The 24,742-nt window shown below is 43.7% G+C and overlaps 1 protein-coding gene and 1 long non-coding RNA gene across 2 annotated transcripts; both read right to left on the minus strand.

Annotated features, from left to right (window-relative positions):
* Positions 1 to 260: 260 nt before the first annotated feature.
* Positions 261 to 5,482, minus strand: LOC110486553. Its single transcript, XR_002468084.2, has 4 exons — positions 5,297 to 5,482; positions 3,892 to 4,447; positions 3,747 to 3,790; positions 261 to 1,423 (listed from the first exon to the last, which is right to left on the minus strand). It is a non-coding gene; the product is annotated as an uncharacterized LOC110486553 (long non-coding RNA).
* A 920-nt stretch (positions 5,483 to 6,402) lies between these two features.
* LOC110486554 (cytoglobin-1) lies at positions 6,403 to 12,907 on the minus strand. Its single transcript, XM_021558252.2, has 3 exons — positions 12,569 to 12,907; positions 7,449 to 7,680; positions 6,403 to 7,348 (listed from the first exon to the last, which is right to left on the minus strand). Exons 1-3 carry the CDS (start codon positions 12,709 to 12,711, stop codon positions 7,190 to 7,192), a joined length of 534 nt encoding a protein of 177 aa, XP_021413927.1. The 5' UTR covers positions 12,712 to 12,907; the 3' UTR covers positions 6,403 to 7,189.
* Between the last annotated feature and the right edge of the window lie 11,835 nt (positions 12,908 to 24,742).

A 24,742-nucleotide genomic window follows, 5' to 3' on the forward strand; every position in this document is an offset into this window, starting at 1 on the left:
TATCCTTATGAGGTCAGGTGATGTCTTCCTGAGGCATTGCTTAATTCTTCTTGTTTGAAGTGGTTAAAAAAACAAGCATGAACAGATTCAATATCTCAGACTGTGTATGTTACATGTTGAAGGGTCTCTTATAAGTGGTAATACAGTAATGGTCATCATGCAGTACATACAATGCAACATTTGGGAGTAGATATCCTACAACAAGGGAAAATTCAAACCAAGGCCATAAAAATATGTACAAACTAAAAACATTTTTTCCAATCTCTTTATTTGATCAGGTGGGGAGAGCAAAGAACATACATAATGTTTGCTTTAGAGAGAAGAAGCAAGTTGTAAGATGTCATGTCAAAGGAAAGTCGATTCTGTAACAAACCGTCCTACCAGTAACCACCATCATCACCAAGCTCTGACTCAAGGCAGACGTTTACTAAGGTGACACCTAGCTGCTTTTAAAAATGTCAAGTAAAGTTGGAGCTGTGTTTTGAACATAGGCAGACACCTCTTTCTGACTGTTGCTCCTTCAATGGGACCAACGGGACGCTAAAGGTGTAGGGGAAGAGGTGGTTCACTTGCAGCAATGCATTGTGACTGGAGAGGGTTGACATAGAGGTACAAAACAGAGGCCTCTCTCCATTGCTCTTTAGATTTAGTAGCCATGGCACACACATCTTCACTACAAGACATTTATGTTCTCTGACATTTGGTCAAATATTTATGGGTTCAAGCGATTTCATTTTAAACATATTGCTTATCCAAAGCTCCTTGTTTCAGTCAAAAACAATATTTAAGTCACTTTAGGAATGTGAAAGATTACCAAAAACATCCTACCATTTAAAGTGCATCATTTTAAAGTTCTGCCTCTTCTTTAAAAGCCATTATAATTTACTCAATGGACACAAATCTGTACAGCCCTATTTGACAATCAAAGAAAACTACTGTTTTTTGAGGCACGGAACACATTCCAACAGTTTTACATTGATCATTGGCCTACTTTAAGCCTTAATAAAACATCCAACTCTACAAAACAAGAAACCCACAATAAACCAAGATGTTGTTCTGTAGATTCAGCTCCACCAAGATGTGATTGGTTGAGGTTTCATTCCCAGAAATTGAATTCTCCTGCCTCAAGAAGGAGGAGGGAGGCCTCCTGGGACAATCCTATGCTGAAATAACATTAGAGGGATCTGCAGGACAGATGGGGGATTGAAGATGTGATAAAAAAAATATTCTTGTTGTGCTGGCTTGCCCTGGCCTGTTATTAATTCCAGATGCTTTTCACATGGCAATGCACAGTCTCTGAACACTGGAGAGGCAATGGCGCCAGCTGCATCAATTCCAGATGACTGAGATGGAGCTGCTGCTGTTGTCTGTAACATACCCCTTTTGGGGTTTAGGTTATAGGATGTTTGCCTGTCAAACTAGACTGAAAAAATACCCAAAGCACAGAAGTTAACATGTTAGCAAGGAGCTTCAATCAGCAGTGGTATATTCAGAGGTGGAAAACTATTCAATTGTCAGACTTGAGTAAAAGTAAAGATACCTTCACAGAAAATGACTCAAGTAAAAGTGAGACACCCAGTAAAATACTACTTGAATAAACGTCTAAAAGTATCTGGTTTTAAATGTACTTAAGTACAGTGGTGGAAAAAGTATACTTGTCATACTTGAGTAAAAGTAAAAATACATAAAATTCCTTATATTAAGCAAACCAGATGACACGATTTCCTTATTATTAGTATTATTTTTTGACAGCCAGAGGCACACTCCGCCACTCAGACATAATTTACAAACTAAGCATTTGTGTTTAGTGAGTCTGCCAGATCAGAGGCAGTAGGGATGACCAGGGACGTTCTCTTGATAAGTCTCTGAATTGGACCATTTCCTGTACCGCTAAGCATTCAAATTGTAATGAGTACTTTTGGGTGTCAAGGAAAATGTATGGAGTAAAAAGTATACTATTTTCTTTAGGAATGTAGTGAAGTAAAAGTTGTCAAAAATATAAATAGGAAATTACAGATACCCCAAAAACTACTTAAGTAGTACTTTAAAGTATTTTTTACTTACTGTAAGTACTTTCCACCACTGGGTAAATTAGCCCTCATGAAAAAGTACTACTGAATTATTACACAAAACCTATTTGTGCAGTAGTGACTATGTAGAGACTTGTAAGGATTGTGTAGATTATGCACTACTCAAGATAGACAAGTAGTGTTTTGTAGTGTTCAGCATGAAAACATTAGTGATTACAGTAGTAATCAGGTAGAGCTTTTTACTACATGATGCATGTAGTAAATATGTAGTCAAAATTCTACAGCTTTTCTACACAGGCTTTTCAATGGTAATCAGGTATAGTTTTTACTACTTGATGTTGGTAGGAAATAAGTCATTTCAACACTTGCCAGATTACACAGGCTTTTCGCAACCGCAGATGAAGGCAAAACAGGAAGTAGTTGGTTGTTGTTGGCTAGCTACTGTTCTTGACAATTCCGAATGTAATCATCTTCTATCCTTCATCATCCTGTCTTTCATAGCCTTTATGCTTGCACTATCTGTAAGTTTAACTTTTGTTTGTGTTTTCTGAATAGTTTCATGTTGTTGTTTAGCAGTTTATATAACTTTTTACCACATCAAAAAGATTGCTTGTCAAAACGGTGTTGTGTTTAGCCTAGTTGTTTGCGAGCCCCATTGGAATGTAGCTATGTAGCCTCTGTTTTTGTCATGCTAGCTAATAAGTATGCTTGTATGTAAATGTTTTTCTGTGTTGTCTTATATGACCTCTGATTGCAAATTATTGATAATGGCATATATTCTGTTGTCTCTGGTGCTTGTCTTTATTTTCTAAAATATTGCGTGGTGGAGAAACGTGGCTGCAACAAAAAAAGAGAATCGTATTTAAAAACCTCTTAAGGATCGGACCCTTTTTTTCAATTTTCACCTTAAAATGACATACCCAAATCTAACTGTCTGTAGTTCAGGCCCTGAAGCAAAGATGTGCATATTCTTGATACCATCTGAAAAGAAACACTTTGAAGTTTGTGAAAATGTGAAGGGAATATAGGAGAATATAACACATTAGATCTGGTACCATCATCTTTGAAATGCAAGAGAAAGGCAATAATGTATTATTCCATCCCAGGTGCAATTTAGATTTTGGCCACTAGATGGCAGCAGTGTATATGCAAAGTTTTAGACTGATCCAATGAACCATTGCATTTATGTTACATTTTGGGATCAAGACTGCCCAAATGTGCCTAATTTGTTTATTAATAACTTTTCAAGTTCAAAACTGTGCACTCTTTTCAAACAATAGCATGGTATTCGTTCACTGTAATAGCTACTGTAAATTGGACTGTGCAGTTAGATTAACAAGAATTTAAGCTTTCTGCCAGTATCAGATATGTCTATGCCCTGGGAAATTTACTTGTTACTTACAACCTCATGCTAATCGCATTAGCCTATGTTAGCTCTAACATCCCGTGGAAGGGACACCGATCCCGAAGAGGTTTAAGTAGCAGATACCCAAAAGCTCAGTAGTCATCAAGGAAGAATTATATGTTCACTTGAATAGGAAATATGTAGTGTCTAAATCACTACTGGTTTACTACACATCTCAATAGCAATCAAGTAGTAAAGCAGTAGGTTTTGTGTAGATCTCAGGTAGTAGTAATGAGTAGTAATTCAGAAGTACTTTTCCATTTCTGGTGTTTAAGTTTGAGACATAGAATGCAGCCGTTGAGAGAACTCACCAGATGTGTAGCCATCAAGTTGAAGACCTGTCTTCAGTTCGTGTCTGGAAGAAAAGAGAGAAAAGAGGGTGCATAAAAGCGTACATGTGGGGGGACATTAATAATTTAGGGAGATATCATGCTATGAATAAATGAATAAACTCACGTCTCTTAATTTGAAAAGACCCGCCTCAGATCTGAGAGCTTCTACGCACAGGTAGGGTGAAAGTTCACACTAAAACAATAAAGCCTATTTCATTCATCCTGAGTCTTTTGTGTGTGTCCCTTTATTGACCCATATTTATGAGGCCCTGCACGACTCCATTGAACTGGTAGGCTTGGGGAGGTAATGCATTTATAATAACCTTCCACAGAGTTGATAGATTGTTGTTCTGCCACTAAATAATTTAGTGGGAGCAGCGTAGTGGTGAGTACTTGAAAGCTAAATGTGGAACGGGCATACATCTTCTCACTTCATGCATCTCTACTTCTGCCACATGTTCCATTTTACCTCCCTCTCTCCTCCCCTCCTCCTCTTGCATTCCTTTCCACATCTTGAAATATCAGACAGCATTCAGTTCTGTAGGCTACTTGTTATTTTACTTTTATCTACCATGTAGACTGTAGACTAGAGCTACATCTGCTGTGAGAGTTATTATTTCTTAGGGTCGACTCCATTGCTCTTCATGTAGGGCTCCTCATTGGTATCATCAACATTGTGCCTGAAATGGGAGATGAGGGACATTCATCAATCCAGTATTGTTGATGTTAGCACATATTGAAGCTTCATTACAATTCTTGACTTGTCAGTAAGACTGATAAAACTATGGATCTAATTTGATATAATCAGATAATGAATATGTGTCCATGCTTTTGAGCTTGATATGTTGCTGCAGCCACATGAAATTGTGTGCTGTTGCCGTGTGAGTGGTCATGCAGGGCCAGGGGGGCTGAGAGGATTGCACTTAGAGTCAATTAGCAGCCCTCTGCTCAAGAGCTCAGATGCATTTTTCTTTATTCATCCCTACATTAGACACAATTTTGTTAATATATAGTCCCTCTGTCCGGGACACTCAAATTAGTATGATATGTTGCGTTTTGTGTGGTTATATAAGACAGAAGGTTATTTAAGGAGGGAGGTATAACATGAACGTCTACCAACCCAAAGGTTGTGTGGACTAAATTTCATCTGTTGAAATAATTAACATTCAGTGCTATTGAGACATTTGCCATAATTTTCCATGATGGGCATGAGAACACTTACAAACAGTACACAAATCCCATGAGAGAATTCCATGGCAGTATCAAAATACACTACCGTTAACAGTTCTGATGCACTGTGTGACATAACACTGTGATGCATGAGGTAAGTACAAAGCAACCAAAAACTATTAAAAAACTAAACATATCGAACCAACCAAGGTACATTTCACAAAATCTGTCAACCTTACCTGTACATGTGACCAGATACATGTTGCTCTGTGTACTTTCATCTTGGTTTTCCCTCAAGAAGTGAACGTGACCAGAGCAATAGGCAGAGGATGAGAAAGAGTAAAAACAAGAGTACTTACGGTTCGACTCGGTTTGAGAACTTTCTGTATAGGATGACAGCAATAGTGGTGAGGACCATCGTAGTGGTGCACATGGTCCTATCACATGTATCCCGTTTTGGGACTGCAGCTGGGTTAGAACACTGGGACTATTCCTCCCATTGAGGGAGAGTAGAATGATTCCTGTGGCTCTCAAGCTAGTGGCAAGATTAGCCTGTGGGATTAGCTCAGATCAGGGGAAGGCCTTGTTGCAGGGGCAGGAGGTAAACAGAAAGTAGTGTTTGTGGTCTGAGCTCAACCTTTCAATCCTCCATCGCCACTAGTGTAGCTTTACAGGGGCACTATGTGCTGTGGCCATTCATGTGGTGTGGGTTGAACTAGCACTGCAACGCTGTCATGGACCCTGATTTTGCTGTAGTAGCATACTCTCATGCTTAAAGTCATAATGAGTGTTTTGTTTTTATTGTGTAATGTCTCAGGGCTTTGATAGAGTAGAGCGTGTAGCCTAAATTAAACAAATGCATGCACTTGTAGGCTACTAGAATTCTTGAATTTACTTGAACTTGATCTTGTGTAAAATCATTTATGTAATGAAAACCTAGATTAAGCCTTCATCTTGGGGACAAAGCATGTCTTAATGTTTGTGTGTTCATGTTCATGTCATTGTTTTCAGTGTCAGATTCGGCATATATGTAAATAACATATCAATAGTAGTTCTATTGCATCTTCATAGAAGTCATGAAGTAATCCAGACTCATTATACTAATGTATTGTTACTGCACCTTCTATTGTGTAATGATATCTATATACAGTAGGTTGGTATGGGGGAGCACATACGGTGGTACACAAGTCTTTATTGATGCTGGCGTGAAAGGCCACATGTGCACTTGTGCTCCCACAACAATCATTGATGTGCAGGGAGAGGTGGTTGGATTCAGAACTGAGCAACACTCTCTCTGAGTGTCTCGTGACATGGGAGGTATAAATACCTTTAGGCCTCCTGCTAATCCACCTATCGTTAGGACTGCTGACTCACAGGGAGTAGGCCACAGCAGGAGGAAAGAGAGTGCTAATACCTCACAGTGAAAAACAAGGCACTAAGAATAATATGCATGTCATGATTTCCATTATAGATCATAATTGTTTTATTATGTTATTATGCAGATACAGACATTGATAAAAAAAAAAACATTTACATTGCTTAAATGTGGACACCACACCTCACAAGTTATTATTTCTCATTTTGTGACAGTAAAGTGGATCTGATTCTGAAGGGTGACTGATTCTGAAATACAATATACTGCCCAGGAAACACCAGCAAAGCATCACATGAAATGAACAAAGATCTTAATGTCAGTGTCAGAAATAAAGAAAGGCACAACCCAGGTTAACAACTGTGTGAGTAGCAGAAGACATACTCTCCCCTGTATATCTGTTTTTGGTGTAAAGATAAAAATGTGTATGAGCGTGTACGTTTAGACTGTCTCTATGACATAAAACAGTTCTTATGTCTGCCAATCCTCAATCTTCAACATAATCTCATGGCAATGTAACTGAAGAGACATCCACGATTCTAGCAGTCTGTGTAGGGCTTATGCTCTACCTCAAACATAAATGCATACACACATATGGCTATTCACACACATTCCAACCAAAGTCAGCACAAACCACCACCCCATCATTCATAAGAGAGTCCATCAGAAGAACACACCCCACAGTGGGGCATGGGAAAGATACAGGGAGGGAGCCATGATGATACATAGGAAGATTCTATGAGCTTTGGAAAGATACATTTCGTCCCTTGAATGGTCAGACGTAGATCGTCCTGCTCCTAAGCCAAGGCCCGGTAGTAGTCAGTCTCCGGGAGTCCACAGTAGTCACTGACGGTTACTTTGACACAGACAGACAGATGGTTCACACAGCAGAGCTGGAGGCCCAGCCCACCTCCTCATACACGCCTTTCACGTGCCAGTAGATGGCATCCAGCAGTTTGGTCCACGCCACTGCCACCTCTGGAGTGATGTAATCAGGAAAGTCTTCAACCAGCACCTCCAGAATCACCCCACACAGGATCTGAGAAAGAGAGAGAGGGAAATGTAATGAGTGATACATTTGCTTTGGTTTGCCTGTGGATAATGGTTATGTGAAAACATGTTGCCTGGTTCTACCTCACCTTGAAGTAGACAGGCTCCACCCTGTGTCTGAGTGCATGGGCCTTGCCCAGCAGCTTCAGAACAGCCACCATCTTGTCCCCGTCATGGAGGTTCTCCACCAGGGTGTTGATGGCGTTCATCACCCTGCGGGAGTGCTTCTTGAGCTGGGCACTCCTCTCCAGCTCCTCAGGGTCCTCCACCTGTTGGAACTGGCTAAAGTACTGCTTGGAGGAGGGGAAGTTCACAAAGAGCCTGTAGAAGAAAGGAGGTGCATTACTTGGCCCAGTGAGATATTATAAGTAAACATAGTTGGAGCGTGTTGACACAGCTGCAGAGCATATTTTCCCTTTTAATGTTTAACCACTATCCAGGTTCTGTACAGGTTATGCTTCATTTACTCAACCATGGCCTGAGCACAAGCATGTGCTATTCAAATACAATATAGCTGTGTTGATAAAAACATACATTTCTTCTAGCTGATAAGGCAGAAGAAATGTGTGTCAGTTAACAAAAAAACTGAGTGAAGATAGAAAAACAAGCACAATTATATCATGTACCACAGTATCACACTATCACCCCCAGCCTGTGATATACAGTATCACCCCCAGCCTGTGATATACAGTATCACCCCCAGCCTGTGATATACAGTATCACACCCGGCCTGTGATATACAGTATCACACCCAGCCTGTCATCATGCTACAGGTCTGTGTACATCCTGGCATTTCGGTGACTACTGCTATGTTCTCCTGAGTCTAGGAGACCTGTTCGTCCAGGTGATTGATTTATTTGGAAAAATGTGCACTGGGTACAACCCAGGCGATAACAGGGTATAGCGATTCCACTTGTTTCCAATGTGGTCCCTGATGTCTGGTCTCAGTGGCTGACAGTGACAAACTGCACAGCTCTCCCCTAAAACTCACAAAGCTGGTGTTTCATCATCTCCATGTCTGGCCCTAGGATTAGCAGACCAACAGTGAAGTGCGCTAATGAAATTGAGATGGTTAGTTGGTTGCTTGTGTAATTACACACTGAAATAAACGGTCAGAATGGCTGTGTGTACTCAGGCAGCAGTGACTTCATCTGCTGCTTCCCTCTCACTGTGTTACTGTCGGGGTTGGAGACAATTAGCTCTACATCACAGGGATATACCATATGGTTGGTTTGGATGGATGCACCTACACCCACACTCATGTTCAACATTGGTTTGCTACAATATTTGTGTATTCCTGTCAGCGCTCGTAAACACCCAAACAAGGTATTAGGATAAGACATATTCCTTACGTACCACATATCTAATTCTCTACCATATAAAAACAGAATAACTCCAATGATGATATAGGTTTTCTTTGTGGAATAAACTGGTTTGAACACATTATGAAAGAGAATAGTATTGAGCAATAAACTACAGCCTACCGTGACCAGGACAGATACAATACAGCTGTCTGTGTGTATCTGTTCCAGATGTCCCATACCACTATCCTTTTGAAACCCACAACAGAAAATGGAAGCTTTATGAGGAAGCCATTGTGCTTCGATGAAAGCACATGGCTTCCACAACCTTCACCAGTGACATCAAGTGTTGGGAGGAAGCAGACAAGGAAGACAGAGGAGGGGGTGTCTCATTTTCTTCTGCATAAAGTGGAGGGTCTATGCAATGACTTTCAATTGTAAAGCCAGGTCCTATGTTTCACTCATAAGTAGTGAAGACAGTGGTGTTTAATCTCTCCCTTGATCTATAGTGGCTGCATATAAATAGTCTCATTAGTGTTTTATAATCATCCGCCTGTTAATCCTACTCTGGGACAGGGCTCATTTCTGAGATACTTGCATGGCTGTTCTAAATGTGACATACTTTCCCTAGGTGGAAATTGTATAGGTATTTGATAAGTGCAAATACAACTACATATGGATACCCTGGATTGTGTTACAATGAGATGCATCACTGATACCCATAGCTCTCTGAAAATGTTGTATTTCACATTGGCTATTTTAGTTATGTAGAGAGCTAAATTAACCAAGCATAGCTTTTAGTATTAAACTGACAGAGAGAGAGAGAGAACAGTTGAGGTTTGAGGTTTAACATTATACTTGAACATGCCTTCAAATCTCCAAAGATTCAAAGACCCCTTGACAGCTAAAGTTGTCTCCTTGTAAGTGCTCCATGTCACCATGTAATACTACAGGCATTTGGAATGCCTCAGAGCAATTTGAGGCTTAAGATGTTTAAGTACCGGTATTCAAGTATTGCATCAAATGAAAGCATTGCAATTTATGACCAAGATGATGTCCTTTTAACTAGTCGTGGCCAAACGTTTTGAGAATGACACAAATATTAATTTTCACAACGTTTGCTGCTTCACTGTCTTTAGATACTTTTGTCAGATGTTACTATGGAATACTGAATATATAATTACAAGCATTGCATAAGTGTTGAAGGCTTTTATTGACAATTACACGAAGTTGATGCAAAGAGTCTGTCACGCTGTTCGTAATAATGATCGGACCAAGGCGCATCGTACTTTGAGTTCCACATACTTTTAATTCATGAAGTGAAACTTAAGCAAATACAAAACAAATAAATAATAAACGAACCGTGACGACACGCAACTTAACATAAACAATATCCCATAACCCACAGGTGGAAAAAAGTATACTTAAGTATGATCCCCAATTAGAGACAACGATAAACAGCTGCCTCTAATTGGGAATCATACAAATCACCAACATTGTCACGCCCTGACCTTAAAGAACCGTTTTATTTCTCTATTTGGTTAGGTCAGGGTGTGATTTGGGTGGGCATTCTATGTTTTCAATTTCTTTGGTTTTGGCCGAGTGTGGTTCCCACGTTGTCTCTGATTGGGAATCATACTTAGGCAGCCTTTTTCCCACCTAATGTTGTGGGTAATTATTTATTTTCTGTGAGTGTTTGTGTGCGCCACGGTTGCGTCACGTACCGTTTCTGTTTACCTGTTTTTTGTGAAGGTTTCACTTTATTAAAAACGTGGAATTACATGCACACTGAACCTTGGCTCATCTATGACAGGGAGTTTGAAGACAGTGAACGTGACAAACATAGAAAATGAACCTAGAAAATATAAACTAGAACAACCCCCCAGTCACGCCCTGACCTACTCTACCATAGAAAATAAAAGCTTTCTATGGTCAGGACTCGACAGTATCCCCCCCCAAAGTTGCGAAGTTGCGGACTCCGACCGCAAAATCTGAAACAAAAAGGGAGGGTTAGGGGGGAACCTGCTCAGCTCTCGGATCCACCATCTGTGGTGGTGGCTCTGGTGCGGGCCGAAGAACCCACTCATCCCGCGGATCCAGCCATGAACCCAGGATGGACGCCGTGTCTGGGCTGGGCATCGGCGTAGAGGAGGGCTCCTGCCATGGAGCTGGACTGGACGCCGTGTTTGGACTGGACATCGGCACAGGGGAAAGCTCCCGCCATGGAGTGGGACTGGACGTTGTGCCTGGACTGGGCACCAACGCAGAAGAAGACTCTGGCCTTGGAGCTGGACTGGATGCCGTGTTTAGACTGGGCATCGGCACAGGGGAAGGCTCCGGCCATGGAGCAGGAGGTTTCAGACCGTTGACCATCGCAGGAATTTTTGGACTGTGAACCGTTGCAGGAGGTTCCGGACCGTTGACCGTCTCAGGAGGTTTCGGACCGTGGACCGTGTCAGGAGGTTTCGGACCGTGGACCGTGTCAGGAGGTTTCGGACTGTGAAATGTCGCCGGAAGCTCTGGACTTGGCACTGTCGCCGGAAGCTCTGGACTAGGAACTTTTGCCGGAAGCTCTGGACTGGGAACTGTCGTCGGAAGCTCTGGACTGGGGATCGTCGCAGGAAGCCTGGTGCGTGGGGCCTGCACTGGTGATATTGGGCTGGTGACACGCACCTCAGGGCGAGTGCGGGGAGGAGGCACAGGATGTACTGGACTGGGGAAGCGCACTGGAGGCCTGATGCGTGGGTCCGGTACAGATGGCACCGGACTAGTGACATGCACTTCAGGGCGAGTGCGGGGAGGAGGCACAGGACGTACTGGACTGGGGACACGCACTTCAGGGCGAGTGCGGGGAGGAGGCACAGGACGTACTGGACTGGGGACACGCACTTCAGGGAAAGTGCGAGGAGCAGGCGCAGGACGTACCTGACTGGGAAGCTGTCGAGTTATTAAACTCAACTATTGCAACACGATTTGGTAAAACAACCATTGAGCAAGATAAGGAGCCATGTGCAATTTCCATGTTGGCAATGTAATAATTAAGGAGAAACAAACTTTAGCCTGGATCTAAAATCAGCCTTGGTTGAGGCCCTGAACATCCCTATGATAACAAGATGCTGCTGAGAGTTTTGCTCCCTGTGGTGGCAGAAGCTGTTACCACTGGTCAGGGGACTGCAATCACCAGCTCTGTTTGTGTGTGTGTGTGCGTGTGTGTGCGCACACATAATGTTCAGCAAGAACCTCCCGGGGGGCGCAGTGGTTAAGGGCGCTGTTCTGCAGCGCCAGCTGTGCCACCAGAGACTCTGGGTTCGCGCCCAGGCTCTGCCGTAACCGGCCGCGATCGGGAGGTCCGTGGGGCGACGCGCAATTGGCCTAGCGTCGTCCGGGTTAGGGAGGGTTTGGCCAGTAGGGAAATCCTTGTTTCATCGCGCACCAGCGACTCCTGTGGCGGGCCGGGCGCAGTGCGCGCTAACCAAAGTTGCCAGGTGCACGGTGTTTCCTCCGACACATTGGTGCGGCTGGCTTCCGGGTTGGATGGCGCTGTGTTAAGAAGCAGTGCGGCTTGGTTGGGTTGTGTATCGGAGGACGCATGACTTTCAACCTTCGTCTCTCCCGAGCCCGTACGGGAGTTGTAGCGGTGAGACAAGATAGTAGCTACTAAAACAATTGGATACCACGAAATTGGGGAGAAAAAGGGGTAAAAAACTAAAACTAAAAAAAGAACAATATGTGTGTGCTGTGTTGAAACAGTCAGCATTCAGTAAGTTACAGCTCTTCTGTCATCAGCCCTCCACAACTCCCCAAATGGAAATGGGTGCACCTAGGCAAGTTTTTCAGTGTCTTTAGACTGACAATTTCAAGATGTTATAGGCAAGAAACAAGGGAAAGAGAGTATAGGTAAAGTTTACCTGATGAGAATGGCCACCCCGACATCATCACAGTTCTGGTAGACTTTGGCCCAGGTGTCCTTGATCATCTCTCTCTCTGAGTCACAGAGTGGATCTAGGCGCTCCAGGCGATCTGCATTTACCTCTCCCTGCTGCCTCTCCATCCAGGAGTCCTATAGTGCTGCAGGAGTGGTGTGTTGAAGACAGGTGATAAGAGTCCCCAAGAACAAAACCCAGTTCCTTTTGTTTACACAGTCTCTCTCGTTCAAACAATCCCCTTTTTATTACCCTTCTCTTGTTGAGAGACCCTCTCTCAACCTTTTCTGAGTGAGTGAATGAGGAACACACTAAAAAGCGAGAGGAAGAGAGCGCACACAGAGTGAGGAGGAGCCACACACCTCCTCTCTCTCTTTCTCTCCCCTCTCCCTCCCCACCCAATTTGGTACTTGCCTATTTTCTGTTTTTGTGTGTTCATCAAATAAAATTTTATTGGTCACATACACATGTTCAGCAGATGTTATTGTGGGTGTAGCGAAGTGCTTCATGTTTGTGCGTGAGTGTGTGTGTATGGGAGGGGATATTGAGAGGAAAAGCATTCAGATTTTTCAAGAGTAATATGTGGAAAAACAGTTCATGTGTGAAAGTTAAATATTTCCCAAAAATATTTTTGAATTTCCCGCGCCACCTTTTCAGCGGAATGTTGGGAGGGGGGGGTTCCGTTAGCGGAACGTGTGTCCTAGACAGGTTTTAACAGCTATAGGGCATTGTGAAAATGATCTGCATTAGACAAAATGTTATGTTTGCTCTCATATGAACACAGATTAAGGGCATTGCTCAAAAGATGAAGGTATGCTAGAAATGGAGCAGACTTTTGATGGTTTAGTTTTCCTCCATAAAAAAGGAAAGATCATATCAGTAACTAGAATTGTATTTCTGTTGTCCACAGGTACACTCCCTGAAGTATCAAGTTGCACATGTACAAACCTCGACAATTCATGGCTTGTTTACTGTTGGCAGTGTTATCTCCAGACATGTCTTGTTATGAATTAAGTTTGATCCTCCTTTTTCTTTTGAGATTGTGCTTTGACATTGGCGTAGAAGTTACCTTATTATCTCACAATCTCCTTCTTTCCATCCTTGTGGTTTGGTAATAATAGATACAGTAACAACAGAGGGGGTTGGGGACCTAATCAACAAGAGGCTTGTGGATTGGATGTGTAAGCAGAAAGTAGGTTACTTGGGAGTCAAAAAATCACTATCATATAAGGGTTACAAGCTTGAGCTGATACATGTTCAACACCTTGCTTTGTGAGGTCCAATTCCTGTAAAAGTGATTCTAAACGTCTCCATCAAGGAAATCTATGTGAAACATGAGATGTCCATAGAAAGTACAGCTTTTCACTTGTACTTTTGAATATGAGAGGGATTGATGTTTTGCAAGATATAAATTATAAAGTAGTGTGAACTTGAACACATACCCAATGATTAAGGGCAGGTTTGCTGGGTGTGGACGTTGTCTTGTCAATGAAAAATATATGGGGAATAGGTTAGTCAAGCGGTGAGCAGTGCAAGCTGAAGCATGTGCCACTGTGACTCTGTAACTGATATTGTGAATTTGATACACTGGACTGCTTTCCACATGATGCTAATGATCTTCCAGGGTCTTCAGTAGGCGTTAGCTTACACTCACAAGACACGGCTTGCAAAGTGTTTCACATAAAACACATCTCTGTTACCGCACTGATCTTTCTCCTTATGTCCTGGCATATTAGTGTGTAGCCCAAACTGTTTGGACGCTACAGACAGAAGTTGGCAGATTGCCCAAATGCTTGAGAACCTCATCGTGTTCATGAGAGTCTCATCTTCCCATAGAGGGGTCCTAATCGATTTCTAGGCCAAACCGTTTGACAAACACCGCTCCAGCTTGATTTCCACAGGGGCGCTGACATCATCCTTAGGGGGTGATGGATTTTGATGGGCATTTTTTAAATTGTGTTACTTAGATTGACGCACGGTCTGATTAAAACTTGACAGTTGTTGACCTCAAGGTTACTTTGAGCAATTGCAAGAAGAAACCAAATGAACAGGAACCAACACAGATAAAGGGCATTGCTCAAAAGATGAAGGTATGCTAGAAATGGAGCAGACTTTTGTTAGTTTAGTTTTCCTCCATAAAAAAGGAAAGATCATATCAGTAACTAGAATTGTATTTCTGTTGTCCACAGGTACACTCCCTGAAGTATCAAGTTGCACATTTACAAACCTCAACAATTCATGGCTTGTTTACTGTTGGCAGTGTTATCTCCAGACATGTCTTGTTATGAATTAAATTTGATCCTCAAATCAAATAAAATGTATTTGTCACATACACGTGGTTAGCAGATGTTAATGCGAGTGTATCGAAATGCTTGTGCTTCTAGTTCCGACAATGCAGTAATAACCAACGAGTAATCTATCATAACAATTCCAAAACTACTACCTTATACACACAAGTGTAAAGGGATAAAGAATATGTACACAAAGATATATGAATGAGTGATGGTCCATAACGGCATAGGCAAGATGCAGTAGATGGTATCAAGTACAGTATATACATATGAGATGAGTAATGTAGGGTATGTAAACAAAGTGGCATAGTTAAAGTGGCTAGTGATACATGTATTACATAAAGATGCAGTAGATGATATAGGGTACAGTATATACATATGAGATGAGTAATGTAGGGTATGTAAACATATTAAGTAGCATTGTTTAAAGTGGTTAGTGGTATATTTTCCATCAATTTCCATCAATTCCCATTATTAAAGTGGCTGGAGTTGAGTCAGTGTGTTGGCAGCAGCCACTCAATGTTAGTGGTGGCTGTTTAACAGTCTGATGGCCTTGAGATAGAAGCTGTTTTTCAGTCTATCGGTTCCTGCTTTGATGCACCTGTACTGACCTCGCCTTCTGGATGATAGCGGGGTGAACAGGCAGTGGCTCGGGTGGTTGTTGTCCTTGATGATCTTTATGGCCTTCCTGTGACATCGGGTGGTGTAGGTGTCTTGGAGGGCAGGTAGTTTGCCTCCGGTGATGCGTTGTGTAGACCTCACTACCCTCTGGAGAGCCTTACGGTTGTGGGCGGAGCAGTTGCTGTACCAGGCGGTGATACAGACCGACATGATGCTCTCGATTGTATATCTGTAGAAGTTTGTGACTGCTTTTGGTGACAAGCCACATTTCTTCAGCCTCCTGAGGTTGAAGAGGCGCTGCTGCGCCTTCTTCACGACGCTGTCTGTGTGGGTGGACCAATTCAGTTTGTCCGTGATGTGTACGTGTAACAGGGTTATATTGGTGATTCCCCTTGCCACTTTATTGTTAAGCCAATGGGTTTTTGGTTTGAGTTGTCTTGCCTTCACCTACTCAACATGGCATCTTATTGGCTGGTTTGCGTAGCTTGCTTACGAGGGGGGACGTTCCAGTAAGAATCGTCCCAGTGAACAAGCACCAAACCAGCGGTAAGATGTTGGTGGCCAGGCACTGTACATCAAAAGTGATTTTTATACTCTCAAGTGATGATTTAAATGTACAATTTATATCAAATTGTTTGTAAATGTTATTCGAACATCACACATAAGATACAGCGGTTTTTGGAGAATATTTGTTGTGCATTTTGTTGTAAAGAATTCCCGCCAGTACTAGCTAGCAACTTACTGTGTCTGGTGGGGGGGTTCATATATTTTGTACAGTGCGTGAGTGCAGAGTTGGATGGTGAGACGAGCATTGCATGACGTGCAATTTTGTGCCGTTCCTATCAGAATAAAGCTACATGACTGGTGCTACATGTTGGAGTTCCGTGTCGATGACTGATTGTACACAACGCAAGAAGAGTACTGTTACAGTGGTGCCGTGACCGTTCTTCTGGATCGGATCGTCCTTGGATTTCCATATCAGAACTTCGCCGTGGTTGCTGTTGAAGAATCAGATAAGACGTTGCTGGTGCAGTTTATGGCGATATCGCATTTCGCCACAAGAGGGCGCCACTAGAACGTTTTATTATCGAAATTGACGAACTTTTGTGTTACTTGTTTAATTGCAATTCTAATGAATATCTGATATAAGTAGGGTGAGTTTTACCAGTGTACTAGATATAGGTTAGATTTTTACGTGAGGTTTAAAAATATATATATATGTATACATGTTTTGCTATTTACATTTTTATTAGGGTGTTGATTTCCCATTGTTAAAATGGAAGGTGTTGGGAGAGGTAGGGGTTTCCTGTCATTTAATCTGTCACCATCTGTTGGTAGGGGTTCAGCCAAAATTCCAGTTACTTCTACACCTATGCCCAAACTGGAGGGTTTTGATGATAGGTTACCCATGGACACGCCCAAGGATGTGTATGAAAGAGTTTTGCCAAATACAGGGAGTGGGGAGGTCTCCATGGATTGGTCATTCCAATGGGGAGAACATTGCCTCCTGTTTGGAGTCAAAGGCAATTGTTGGGCATGTTGGGGACAATGTTATGGGGAGTGTATGCAGCTCGAGGGGTATGGATGTGTCAGGCCTGAACCTGGTATTGAAGTCTGATATCAGGGAACCGGTGTACTTTCGGGGGATGGCTCTGAAAAGTGCACAGTGCATGAGTGGGAGGATATGGTAATGGTTTACATGCGTAAGAGGGGCGTGTCTGTGATGGACCAAGCAGTTGAGGTTATGGGCAGGCTTATGGGAAGGGCCCGCGATGTTGTTAAAGTTGGCATACGCAGCAATCCCTCCATTGATTTATCTAAAGGCCCGAGTCCCATCTTTGACATACTGAAACAACATTTTAGTGACACTGTTTTTTCAAGCATGCCCCTTGCTGATTTTTATGCCACATTACCTCTGACTGATGAACAACCATTTGAATATTGGCTCAGACTGAGCAGGGCTATGGAGGTTGCTGAAGATTGTCTAAAGAGACAGGAAAAAAGTGTTGAAGACCCATCTCGTGAGCTCACAGTCATGTTTCTCAGACATTGCCCTAATGCTGAACTGTCGCTTATCTTTAAGTGCAAGCCATTACAGCAGTGGACTGCTGCAGATGTTCATGAGAGGCTGGATGAATACAGGAGGGAGCGGAGGTACTCTCACTTATCTAAGTTGACCCCAGCCATCGCAACAATGAAGCAGGAAGTTGGTGCTGTCATGCCGATCACCATGCCTGCTGTGAGAACCCACATGGAAGTACCCAATACGTTGCCTTACCCAGCCCAGACTATTCAGGGCTCAGCTGAGCCGATGGAACGTATCCTTGCAATGCTGGAGCGTGTGCTGGAGCAGAGGCCACAACAGTCTGACCATAAGTTCCAAAAAGGGAATAGGAGCAAAGTGAAGTCTAATGGGCCATGTAACATGTGCGGGGATGCTGGACATGATACTTACTTTCACTGCAGGGCCAATCACCTCTGCTTTCTTTGTCATGTAGCTGGCCACGCACGCTCTCAGTGCCCCAAGGCCGCAGCTCTGAGCACAGCTGGTGGAGTCCCTACAGTAATCACTGCTCAGCTCCCGGAAAACTAGTAGGCCTGCATGTAGAAGGGGAGAGTGTTGGGCATTTTGTAGAGTCCCCATCAGTGAGAGCTGTTGATTTGAAGTCTGTATATAAAAGTGTTTGTGACGAAATGGAGACTGAGAAGAGTATCATAATGCAGAACACACAGAGACTTTCCCCGTATGATGATTTATTCTATGCCAAGGTGTTAATAGGAGGAGAAGTAGAAGTGAGAGCTATGCTTGACAGTGGATCCATGGCTTGTACCTTGAGCTCTAGGGTCTTACCTGAACTGTTGCATGCAGGAGTGTTGAAAAGTCCATCATTGAGTCCTACAGAGGTAGTCTTGGTTGGTTGTGGTGGGTTGAAGACGAGGCCTTTGGGAGTATGTGAGCTGGAGATGGAGGTGTACGGATGTAGAGTTGCTGTGCCTACACTGGTGGTTGAAGGCCAGAGTGATGACCTCATCTTGGGCAGCAATCTCCTAAAGCACTTGATTCGCCACCTGAAGACGGATGGAGATCTCTGGAAGAGGGTTTATACTCCTGTGTGTGACAGGGGTGAGGAGAGCAAGCTAATCGATATGATGGCTAATGTGGAGAGATGGAGAGACAGTGAAGTACCTGACAAAGTTGGAACTGTGAGACTAAAAGGGGCTGTGACTCTAGAGCCTATGCAGGAGCACTTAGTCTGGGGCAGACTACGAAACACTCAGAATCTATCAGCTGGCAGTGCTGTTGTCATTGAGCCCAGCAGTTCAAGGTCAACACCAAGGTCAATACTGGTAGGGAGGACAGTAGCTCTATTGTGGGGGGATGGGTGGCTCCCTGTTAGTGATAAACCCTTCTCAGAAGACAGTGACATTGAGACGAAACGCCACTCTAGCCGATGTCTTTCCTTGCATGGCTCTAGAGGATTTTGACTGTTCGTGTGTGAATGATGATTCATCAGCAGCTTTCCAGCAGCAAGTGCAGAGAACGGCTGATATACTCACTGACTGCCAAGATGACTTGACACTGACTGACGGTTCCAGCCAACTTCACGATACTGACGGACCTGACAGTTCAAGCGATCCTGAGGTCTTAGGTTTGACTGATATTGATGTCTCCTCCTGTCAAGCGTCTCCTGCTGGTAAGAAGAAACTCATCCAGCTCATAGCTGAGTACCAGTCTATTTTTTTCCAGGCACAAGTTGGATTGTGGAAAAGCTTCCGGATGTCTTCACCGCATTCAACTAAGTGATGAGAAACCCTTTCGGATGCCCTACCGACGCCTTTCACCAAATAATTATGAGAAGCTCAAACAAGCATTGAATGAGATGGAAGAACGTAATATCATAAGGAAGTCTAGTAGTGAGTTCGCCTCTCCCCTTGTCCTTCTATGGAAGAAGTCTGGAGACCTGAGACTCTGTACTGATTTTCGTTTGCTCAATGCTCGCACCATCAAAGACGCCCACCCACTCCCTCACCAGGCTGACGCGCTGGCTGCGTTAGGTGGAAATGCCTTTTTCTCGACAATGGACCTTACCTCTGGCTACTACAATGTGGAAGTGCATGAGGATGACCGGAGATTCACAGCTTTTACGTCGCCATTTGGATTGTACGAATACAATCGAATGCCACAGGGGTTATGTAATAGTCCGGCAACCTTTATGAGGATGATGCTAAACATCTTTGGGGATCAGAACTTTCTTAGCCTGCTGTGTTACCTTGACGATGTCTTGGTCTATGCGCCCACTGAAGATCTGGCTATACAGCGCCTGGAAATGGTTTTTGAGCATCTCAAGGCTCACAACCTGAAGTTGGCGCCAAAAAAGTGTCACTTTCTGCAGAGGTCTGTGAAGTTTCTGGGGCATATCATTAGTGCAGATGGTGTAGCTACAGACCCCGAGAAGGTGAGGGCCATTACAGGAGTAACAGAAGCTGATCTGATGAAAGATGGCACTGACATTCCATCTCAGAAGAAATTGAGGTCATTCCTTGGAATGGTGGTGAACCTTCAGTTCATTGAAGGTTGCTCGAACATTGCAAAGCCTCTCTTTGGATTGACTACTGGACACAAGGCTCCACGCTGGAAAAAGAAGCGAAGCTCACCTGTCAGGAAGGTGACGGCTGCCGACTGGACAACAGAATGCAGACAGGCCTTATTCCAGCTAAAGCAAGCCTTACTGGACCAGGTTTTGTTGGCCCACCCCAACTACAAAAAACCCTTTCTACTCTCGGTGGATGCATCCAGCAATGGCTTAGGTGCTGTGCTATCTCAGGTGCAGGAACCAGGAGCTACAGCGAGACCTATAGCCTTCGAGCAAGTCCCTCAGTTATGCACAGTCGAGGTATCCTGCGCACAGGCTCGAGTTCTTTGCCATGAAATGGGCTATCTGTGACAAGTTCCACCACTGGCTACGGGGACAGCAGTTCACAGTATGGATGGATAATAATCCCTTGACATACATTCTGACCAAAGCAAAGCTTGATGCTTGTGAACAGAGATGGGTCGCCAAGCTGGCACCGTACGAGTTTGACATTAAGTACATCCCTGGAAAAATAAATGTTGTTGCAGATGCTTTGAGCAGAGAGCCCTTCGTACGACCCAGTGCACTCCATCGCCTGACAAGGGTCCCGTACGAGACCTTACTAGCTGAAGCCGACGCTGTGCGCACAGACAGAGTGCAAGATGTGTTTCGCTGGTCCAGCCACCCCTTTGACAAAGCCTCTGACTCCAACGAAGTGGTCATTAGCTGTCAGGCTACTGTTGACCCCCCATCTGGTGCTTTATCAAGACATGAAGTTGCAGCTGTTCTTCATTCACACAGGTGCTGGGTGGGTGAAGTGGGCTCACATGCACTGCTGTTGCCACAGCTCCCACAGGCTGTTATGCCATCAGAGCAGACCGATGTCGATGTTCTGCCACACGACCTACTGATGAGTAAGCAGCGTGATGACAACGTGATCAGCAAAGTCATCTTCTTTGTGGAGAGGGGGAGAAGACCATCCAGGAGAGAGTGTGCCCATGAGAGTGTTGAGGTTTTGTGTCTTCTCAGAAGTTGGGACAAGTTGACCATGAAGATGGGTGTACTGTATCGTGTTTCGAAGAATGTGGTTACAAAGAGGAAAATGTATCTATGTGGTTCCAGCCTCCATGAAAGCAATGGTGTTGAAGGGTGTCCATGATGAAGCTGATTGAGATTATGAATCAGCAGAAAGTTAGCTCTTGAAGGTTAGATATGTGAATAGAGGGGTCAATGGTATTGACATCTTTTATTTGTTTTGCTTTTACATCAGTGTGACCATGATTAGAGGTTGCAGGATGGTAATGTGACGGATATGATAACGTCTCTTATGGTGGTTTATTTTATTACTTGGATGTTTTAAAGTCACCGAGTGTACTTAACATGTGACAGGCATGTTTACCTATGAGGGCTAAGGGGATTGATCAATCGCTTTTCACTCTAATTCTGAAGGAGAATAGTCTAATGACTGGAATATTTAGTGACTGATTTAAAGCAGGGTCTGCATCCTTGATATACACAGCTTTACCTTTTAGTTCTCTCTATTAGGTAGTATATATATTTTGTTTCTCTGGATTATTCTGTACATATGTTGAGTGTCTCTGTATCTGGTATGTTTGCACAGTGCCGTTTTGTATTTTGTTATTTTTCTTGGCAAGTGGAATTCAGTAGGGGGGGAGTGTAACAGGGTTATATTGGTGATTCCACTTGCCACTTTATTGTTAAGCCAATGGGTTTTTGGTTTGAGTTTGTCTTGCCTTCACCTACTCAACATGGCATCTTATTGGCTGGTTTGTGTAGCTTGCTTACGAGGGGGAATGTTCCAGTTAGAATCGTCCCAGTGAACAAGCACCAAACCAGCGGTAAGTTGTTGGTTGCCAAGCACTGTACATCAAAAGTGATTTTTATACTTTCAAGTGATGATTTAAATGTACAATTTATATCAAATTGTTTGTAAATGTTATTCGAACATCACACATAAGATACAGCGGTTTTTGGAGAATATTTGTTGTGCATTTTGTTGTAAAGAATTCCCGCCAGTACTAGCTAGCAACTTACTGTGTCAGGTGGGGGGGTTCATATATTTTGTACAGTGCGTGAGTGCAGAGTTGGATGGTGAGACGAACATTGCATGACGTGCAATTTTGTGCCGTTCCTATCAGGTACATTGTTAAAGATATTATATTGTATATTGTAATTGTATTACTTTGGTAACTAGCCCAGTGAACAAGCACCAAACCAGCGTGCGTGAGTGCAGAGTTGGATGGTGAGACGAGCATTGCATGACGTGCAATTTTGTGCCGTTCCTATCAGAATAAAGCTACATGACTGGTGCTACATGTTGGAGTTCCGTGTCGATGACTGATTGTACACAACGCAAGAAGAGTACTGTTACATACGCCGAGGAACTTAAAACTTACTACCCTCTCCACTACTGTTCCATCGATGTGGATAGGGGGGTGCTCCCTCTGCTGTTTCCTGAAGTCCACGATCATCTCCTTTGTTTTATTGACGTTGAGTGTGAGGTTATTTTCCTGATACCACACTCCGAGGGCCCTCACCTCCTCCCTGTAGGCCGTCTCGTCGTTGTTGGTAATCAAGCATACCACTGTAGTGTTGTCCGCAAACTTGATGATTGAGCTGGAGGCGTGCATGGCCACGCAGTCATGGGTGAACAGGGAGTACAGGAGAGGGCTCAGAACGCACCCTTGTGGGGCCCCAGAGTTGAGGATCAGCGGGGTGGAGATGTTGTTACCTACCCTCACCACCTGGGGGCGGCCCGTCAGGAAGTCCAGTACCCAGTTGCACAGGGCGGGGTCGAGACCCAGGGTCTCGAGCTTGATGACGAGTTTGGAGGGTACTATGGTGTTAAATGCTGAGCTGTAGTCGATGAACAGCATTCTCACATAGGTATTCCACTTGTCCAGATGGGTTAGGGCAGTGTGCAGTGTGGTTGAGATTGCATCGTCTGTGGACCTATTTGGGCGGTAAGCAATTTGGAGTGGGTCTAGGGTGTCAGGTAGGGTGGAGGTGATATGGTCCTTGACTAGTCTCTCAAAGCACTTCATGATGACGGAAGTGAGTGCTACGAGGCGGTAGTCATTTAGCTCAGTTACCTTAGCTTTCTTGGGAACAGGGACAATGGTGGCCCTCTTGTGGGAACAGCAGACTGGGATAAGGCTTGATTGAATATGTCCGTAAACACACCAGCCAGCTGGTCTGCGCATGCTCTGAGGACGCGGCTGGGGATGCCGTCTGGGCCTGCAGCCTTGCGAGGGTTAACACGTTTAAATGTTTTCCTCACCTCGGCTGCAGTGAAGGAGAGTCCGCAGGTTTGGGTTGGGGCTGTGTCAGTGGCACTGTATTGTCCTCAAAGCGGGCAAAACAGTTATTTAGTCTGCCTGGGAGCAAGACATCCTGGTCCATGATGCGGCTGGTTTTCTTTTTGTTAGCCGTGATTGACTGTAGACCCTGCCACATACCTCTTGTGTCTGAGCCGTTGAATTGTGACTCTACTTTGTCTCTATACTGACGCTTAGCTTGTTTGATTGCCTTGCTGAGGGAATAGCTACACTGTTTACCTTTCCCTGGTTAAAAGCAGTGGTTCGGGCTTTCAGTTTCACACGAATGCTGCCATCAATCCACGGTTTCTGGTTTGGGAATGTTTTAATCGTTGCTATGGGAACGACATCATCAATGCACTTTCTAATGAACTCGCTCCTTTTTCTTTTGAGATTGTGCTTTGACATTGGCGTAGAAGTTACCTTATTATCTCACAATCTCCTTCTTTCCATCCTTGTGGTTTGGTAATAATAGATACAGTAACAACAGAGGGGGTTGGGGACCTAATCAACAAGAGGCTTGTGGATTGGATGTGTAAGCAGAAAGTAGGTTACTTGGGAGTCAAAAAATCACTATCATATAAGGGTTACAAGCTTGAGCTGATACATGTTCAACACCTTGCTTTGTGAGGTCCAATTCCTGTAAAAGTGATTCTAAACGTCTCCATCAAGGAAATCTATGTGAAACATGAGATGTCCATAGAAAGTACAGCTTTTCACTTGTACTTTTGAATATGAGAGGGATCGATGTTTTGCAAGATATAAATTATAAAGTAGTGTGAACTTGAACACATACCCAATGATTAAGGGCAGGTTTGCTGGGTGTGGACGTTGTCTTGTCAATGAAAAATATATGGGAATAGGTTAGTCAAGTGCAAGCTGGAGCATGTGCCACTGTGACTCTGTAATTTATATTGTGAATTTGATACACTGGACTGCTTTCCACATGATGCTAATGATCTTCCAGGGTCTTCAGTAGGCGTTAGCTTACACTCACAAGACAAGGCTTGCAAAGTGTTTCACATAAAACACATCTCTGTTACCGCACTGATCTTTCTCCTTATGTCCTGGAATATTAGTGTGTAGCCCAAACTGTTTGGACGCTACAGACAGAAGTTGGCAGATGGCCCAAATGCTTGAGAACCTCATCGTGTTCATGAGTGTAACGGCTTTCTTCCTGGGAAGGAGAGGAGGACCAAAATGCAGCGTGGCTAAAGTTCATGGTTCTTTAATAAGAGAAACTAACTAAGAACAAAATGCAAAACCGAAACAGTCCTATCTGGTGCAGCAAACACAAAGACAGGAAACAATCACCCGCCAAACCCACCACAAAAC

Source organism: Oncorhynchus mykiss, chromosome 13 (assembly GCF_013265735.2).
Source record: "Oncorhynchus mykiss isolate Arlee chromosome 13, USDA_OmykA_1.1, whole genome shotgun sequence".
In the NCBI taxonomy this organism is placed as follows: domain Eukaryota; kingdom Metazoa; phylum Chordata; class Actinopteri; order Salmoniformes; family Salmonidae; genus Oncorhynchus; species Oncorhynchus mykiss.